At 44.7% G+C, this 6,740-nt stretch overlaps 1 protein-coding gene across 2 annotated transcripts in view; it reads left to right on the top strand.

The window, feature by feature from the left end:
* The first annotated feature begins 1,444 nt into the window (after positions 1–1,444).
* LOC122422510 (pleckstrin homology domain interacting protein) overlaps positions 1,445–6,740 on the top strand; it is a 120,202-nt gene continuing 114,906 nt past the window's right edge. For both annotated transcript variants that reach the window (XM_043438934.1, XM_043438933.1), the window contains exons 1-4: positions 1,445–1,759; positions 1,894–1,952; positions 2,087–2,116; positions 2,310–2,369. In XM_043438934.1, the coding sequence (XP_043294869.1) occupies positions 1,720–1,759; positions 1,894–1,952; positions 2,087–2,116; positions 2,310–2,369 (189 nt within the window). In that variant the 5' untranslated portion in view covers positions 1,445–1,719. The remainder of the gene's footprint in view (positions 1,760–1,893; positions 1,953–2,086; positions 2,117–2,309; positions 2,370–6,740) is intronic.

Below are 6,740 nucleotides of genomic sequence, written 5' to 3'. Positions count from 1 at the left end.
TTAAAAACAAAAATCAACTCTCAAGTCTTTTTGAAAAGTGCTTAAATCATCTGGAGATAAATATCACTTGGTGTCCTTGTTGCCTAACAAATGGCTTTTTCCATTGTTTCCATTAATTTCACCCATATTCGTTTTTTAAAAAACAAGGCCCTTATCCTCATCAGCAAAGGACAGACGTATGATTTAGCATATAAACCCGGTAATTACATACTAATTTACGAAAGATTAATTTTCTTTCTCTTTTCATCAGTTTTCAAGAAGTCTTCCCCTTGAAACTGTAAACAGGAATGGTTTACACCTCAAATTAGAAGCCATTAATTAGCGTGACGAAGTCAACTGCAAGATACACAGATAATTTAAATTATTTAATCACCAATCACCTCGACTAAAGTGTTCTATACTCTTTCTTTATCCTTCGGTTAGGTTATTGATCTGTCACTACATTACCTCCAGATCAGTTAGAGATAAATATTAGCGTTCTTGCCTTTCTCTCAGGTCTACATTACTCCTAGTAAACACTTAAAAAAGCTTTAAGGTTCTTTAACCCCAAATCCCTAATTAGCCATTACTAGCCTTTTTGTAAGAGGAAAAAGAGTCTCTGAAGTACATATCAGGAGTTCGCTATGCCCAGATAACAATTAAAAAAAAAAAACATTTTAAAAATGTACGCTTAAGGCAATGGCAGTAATAAAAGATATGCAGAGGTGGCTACAGCAAATAACGGGCTCGCAAACGCAAGCGCTTCTAACAAAAAGCGCCTGAAACCTCTATGGCAATATACAGCACTCCAATAAATTACACAACACTTTGCATAGGCTGCAGAAATAACGCAGGACAAGACTTACACAGATGCCCATCCGCAGCATTTATACCCATGCACATGGCAAAGAGACAGAAACCAAACACTATCATTCAACTCGGGCAGGGTAGCGCGATCCCGAGTTTGCCCAGCGTGAGAGTGCTCTCTGCGTGTAGTGTCTGTGCGCGCGCGTGAGAGCGAGACCCGTCCTCGGGGCATTTCCCCTCTTTGGGCAGTTTTGCTTCATTTGTTTCGTATTTCTGCTACAGAGAAACTAACTTCCATCTCAGCCCCAGCCAGCGGCCGCTGAATAGAGCCTGTGCTGCGGCTCCGTGTGCGTCAGATTCCTCCGCGGAGCCGTGCCCGGCCCCCCTCGCTCGCTCGCTCGCTCGCTCCCTCCCTCCCGCGATCGGCCTCCACAGAGAAAGCGCCTTCCAGCCAACCGGCGGCTTCGGCTCCGACATCTTCGACTGGAAATAAATAAATAAATCGCACCTTCGGCCCGGGGAGCCGCGGGCTGGGGGGTCTCGCCGCGCCGGGTTGCGGGGGCGCCGGGGCCGCGGGCGGGCGGGGGGCGGGGGGGTCGGAGGCACTCCTTTTTTTTTTCTCTGTGCCGGGGGTTGGTGGGGGCGCGGGCCGCGGGCCGGCCGAGCCCGGGGCCGCGAAGGGCTGCGGACTCCTTTCTGCGGCGGAGGGATCCGCGGCGGAGGAGGCGGGCGGGAGGGCGGCTGGAGCCGCTTGCCTGAGAGTTGTTGTTTCCTCCTCCTCCTCCTCCGCCTCCGCCGCCGTCGCTTGAATGGTGGAGCCGAGGTTCGGGCTCGTGAACACACACTGACAGCTATAGGGCAGGCGGCGGCCCCGTCCCCGCTTCCCCTCGGCGGCGGGGCGTCCCGCCTGCGGCCCCGAAGTGACCCATAAACATGTCTCGTGAGAGGAAAGGCCTCTCGGAGCTGCGATCGGGTAAGTCGGGGGGCTCGCCGGGGCCGCCGGCGGCGGGGGGCGATCCCGCCCGCGGACCCCCGCCCCCCGCCGCCGCCGCCCGGCCGCTCAGCCTGTGTGTGTCTCCCCCCCGTGTCCCTCTCTCTCCCGCGCAGAGCTCTACTTCCTCATCGCCCGGTTCCTGGAAGATGGACCCTGTCAGCAGGCGGCTCAGGTAGACGGCGGCGCGCGGCGCGGGCCGGGCCGGCGCTCGGCGCTCGCGGCGTGGGGGAGGGCGGCGGCGGCGGGAGCGGCGGGGCCGCGGCCCGGGGCGCGGGGGGCTCAGCTCTCCCCGCTTTGTTGTTGCAGGTGCTGATCCGCGAGGTGGCTGAGAAGGAGGTAAGGGCGGCGGCGGCGCGGCGCCGCGCGACCGCCCTTGGGCCGCCGCCGCCGGGACGCCCGGGGCGCGCGGGGCTCGGGGGTGGGGGGGGTCCCCGGCGGGGGCGCGGGGCGGGCGGGGGAGGGGCGCGGGCGGGCCGGGGCGCGGGGGGCCGGGCTCACGGGGCGTCCTCTCCCCCCGTGCACCCCGCAGCTGCTGCCCCGGCGCACCGACTGGACCGGCAAGGAGCATCCCAGGACCTACCAGAATCTGGTGAGACATTCACGTCGCGGAGCAAAGAAACTTTTCCCCGAGTCGAATAAAAATTGAATTTCCCGCAATTTTTTTTTTTTTTAAACCGAGACAAAAACTTGGCCCCAGAACCCGAAAGCTCCCGAGGCCCCCGCGGAGGGTTGGGGAGGGTCGGCGCGGGGGGCTTGCAGGGGGCTAGTGGTGCGGGGGGGGGACCCGCACCCCGGGGCTGCAGGGGCTGCCGACGATTTATTTGCGATATTTTGTTAACGTGCTAGAAATAAAGATACGTCATGAGAGTTGTGCAGTGCAAGGCCGGAGGAGGAGGGGCCGGCGCGCGCGTCCGTGCGGCCGCGGGCGCGCGCGCGAGGCGGCGGCGGCGGCGGCGGGAGCGGCGCGAGGGAGGCGGGCGCGCTCGCTCTGCACGCGCGCTCGGCACGGCTTTCTCCTGCCGCACACAATAGCTGGTGACTAACTGCTCCGAAGTGGCATTAGCATTTCACAAGCGGGCTATTCAGCCGCGGCGGAACCGCAGCAAGACGTGTGTGCCTTTTTTTTTTTTTAATCTCGTTTTTTGGGGGGATCTCTCTGACCTTCAGACTTAGGTATTTTTTTGATCGGAAGGGTTCGGATGTGCAATCATCGTGGGCCATCGGCACCTCTTGCATCTATCTGCCCAAGGTTTTTTTTTTTTTTTTCCACGGAAGTGGAAAGCCTGTAAACCCTAAAGCCAGGCGTTGAACCAGGCTTTTTTTCTCCTTTTGCTAATTCTCGCGTTAAGCCCCTCGTTCAATTAAAAGTTAGTGTCGGATGCCACTGAAGGGTTCTGATTTTTTTTTTTTTTTAATTTTATCCGTATACTTAACTGTGGAGTGGAGATGGGCAAGTAAAACTTTTCCAGTTTCTAGCGGGACGTCTTTTGTTTTTTAGGTTCAAAAATAGCTCTGTCTTAATTTTATGGGTTTTCGAAGTGAGTGTTTTAGCCATTTCTAAAAAAATTGAAAGTGGACTTACCACCTTTAAATATTGTGAAGGGCCCAGTAGGATATTTGTATTGGCGAGTTTTGTATTCCGTGCTAATTTCTCCTCTTGAACTCATGGAGGTGGTCTGTTTCTGTGTGTGTTGGGCAGTTCAGGCAGTCACGGGGGCAAAGAGCAAGCCTTTGAAATCTCTGCAGTGCCTTGGATTTTCTAAGATGTTTGCAGCTGATGTTTTGAGACAGTTACAAGGTTACCTCAAGAGGGCTTCTGAAAGGATCAGGAAGTTGCAACTCGCTTTGAATGTCTTCCGTGAGATTGAAGGCATGACAAGATTTTTGATGGCACTTCTTTCATTTGCGTATAGACGAACATCTAACTGTCGTTTGTAAATGTGTTAAGATTTTAATATAGGTTGTTAGTAAGTGTTCCCAGGTATTGAAATGAACGTACTCAGGTTTAGTTAATTTAATGAAGACTTAATAGCGCATTCATTTCCATACAACAGTTTTCAAGTATGTAGTGATTTCGCCTAGTGTTACTCAATACTAGGCTAAAATGAAAGGAATTTGAAGCAAACTTCAAGGTTCAGTAACAGCAATATTTAATTTTTAGGTTTGTAAGTACTTGACAAAAATCTTACATGGGTGTCCATGTTTTTCTTATTAAAGGATTATTAAGATTGTAATACTCCATTTTAAAGAATTGGACAGACAAAACTCATCTTGGCCTGTTTAACCAAACTCACGTTTACATTTCATAAAACCCCACAAAGCCCAAGTCACTGAAGGTGGCCGTGTTTTTTTTAATGTGGAGATTATTGGTTAATGTTATGTTTATATTTTTTTTAAATGAAGCGGCCAGTGGTATCTGGCCAGATTGTGAGACTGTATAATCCTTGTAAGAGTATCATTTGATTTTCCAATAAAAACAAGGTTACCAATGTCTTTGAACTTTTTTGAGCGAATTTCTCATCTCTCAAATATTGATGAGTTTATATTCCTCGTCTCTTCATCAGATTTGGGATACCATAAGTTCTGTCTTTATCTTATCAAAATCCACCTATTTTGGATGGAAGTGGTGTTTCTTGATTAGTGTTGCCAAATGTTTTTACCAGAGGAGTCATGTTGGCATGCTCATGAGGTAGTTAAGGATTCCCATTAGACTTCAGAGTTCTTTGGCACATTTTTTCCTTTCATTTGTTCAGTCTGTATAACTGGATTGGAGGCACCATTTGAGGTGCTTTCTTGTCCGTCAAACTGTGTATCTAGTTGTGTGGTATTTGGTTTAATTTTGTTTGACTTTTGATTGAGATTTAGTTAGCTCTAAAAACATTTTGGAACCCTAGGTATTTGAGCACGTTTTTGTTTAACAGTAGGATTTTGAAATTCTGTGGTGAGCTAGGTGAGCACATGCAAAGCCTCTTGTACAGCATTCTCTATTGTCTTAATTTATTCTTAAGACTGAAAGTTTTATTTCCTATCAAATTGAATTTATTTAACATTGGTTTGAAGATTGTTCTGGTGTTTGAAGCCAAAATAACAACTATTGTTTGTGGTTTCAGTAGCATTTACCTCTACTTGGGAATTCGTTGCTTGTGTTAACTGATAAATTGGGTAATATTTTAAATGTAAGAATTTGTATGTCAAATTGAAATTTCTGGAGAACCTCAAATTACAGCTATTTAGGATAAGGTATAATATTTGTACTGGGGAGCTTAAAAGACATGCATCAGCATCTGAAGTCAGGTTACAGATAAAGTTCACAATAGTTGAGTTTTGACCGAGCAGAAAATGGAGTTTCAAGAGCAGTTTAAAAGTTTCCAGGGTAAAAAAGAAAAATTAATACTTTTATTTCAAGTGTCATTGATAAAGGTATTGTAAAAGAAGATTGTGGTTATTATCCTCTACTCAAGACAAAACATTTTTAACAGTGGATGGAATTTGATAGGAAGTTAAAGCATTTTTACTTTATTTTTAGCCCAGTAGTATATATTTAATCAGATTTTCTTTTTTTGTTTTTTTAAGGATGAGGTTGCTTTTAAATCAAACGGGCATTTTTTTAAACTTTCATTGGAATTCTTATTTTTTAAATGGAGTCAGGCAGGAGGCAAACTTTACAGAATAAGAAAACAACTAATTTTGGGGCTAAGAGACATCTTTGTCATTTATTTATTTTTCAGTTTGGACAGTGAAATTTGTTTATTAAATTTCACTCTCTAGTTGTCACCTTAAGTAGTGATGACATATTTAAGTTGCATACTTAACGAGATCTTAAGGCAGAATTTTTAAGTGTTCTTGCCAGGTTTGGGACTCTGATTACATTTCTTGCTTGCAAGGTATTTTCCAAACTGTTCCTGTTTTGCTAATCTGTTAGATATAATTTTTTTTGTAGTGGTATTTGCTTTTAAAAAATGATTCCACTTTATTAGAAATCTAAATCTTTGTGTTCAAGGGAAAGTATTGGAAATAGGAAGATTGTGTATTGTGATCCTAGCTCTGCCAACAGTTAGCGTGCAGGTTAACCTCTGACAAGTCAGAAATTTCTCTGGGCTCCTGTTATCTCATTCTTATAAAATAAATGGATTGAAATCTGATTTTTAACTAGAAGTAGCAATGCATTGTTTCGAAGAGCTCAACTTTTAAAATTTGGAGTTACTATGTAAAACACAGAAAAGTAGACGTAGACAAATCATTCATATTAGGAAATTGTATAAACATTTTTTGTAGCACCATTCTTAAGTTGTTGTATCATTTTTCCTTGAAAAGATGAAGATTTTTGAGGCAAGACCACTTTGTAGACTACTTTTTTTTATAATTAGTATGATTTCGCCATGGTTTAAGTACTAGTTTCACAAATCATTGGTGGTTTTAAATTCAGAGATCAATAGAAGTCTTGAATAGGATTTACTTAAGTACTTAGAGTATGCTGATTAATGTGAAAGTGTAGGTATAAAACCTAGGAGACCAGTTTTAAGTTAAAAAAAAAATAGCATGTTAAAAATGATTTTGAATTAGGGATTCGTATTATCCATTTTTCATATCCATATTATCTGGAATGGGAATCCCTAATTCAAAATCATTTTTAACATGTTATATAGTACTGTCAAAATTTAACCAGTTTCAATTTTGGAGGGTGGTGGCGTATAGTGAAGTAAATGTCTTGTAGACTTATTTTTCTGTTTTTAATAGAGTATCAGTGAAATTGTAAGTTTTGCTTGGTAGTCTTCGTAACACAGTTTTAATGTCTCAGTCATTATAATGAAGAAATAATGTTAAATGTAAAGGGAATAGTACATTTCCTTGAAGGACTGAAGTAAAGTTTCAACTTTTCTTACACATGCAGTTACTCTATTGATATTTATGCCATTATTTTAAAGAGTTGGAGGCATTTACAAAAATTTTTAAAAAAGTA

The sequence above is a fragment of the Cervus canadensis genome, chromosome 20, assembly GCF_019320065.1.
Source record: "Cervus canadensis isolate Bull #8, Minnesota chromosome 20, ASM1932006v1, whole genome shotgun sequence".
Lineage (NCBI taxonomy): Eukaryota > Metazoa > Chordata > Mammalia > Artiodactyla > Cervidae > Cervus > Cervus canadensis.
This window is presented reverse-complemented; position numbering and strand designations above follow the sequence as displayed.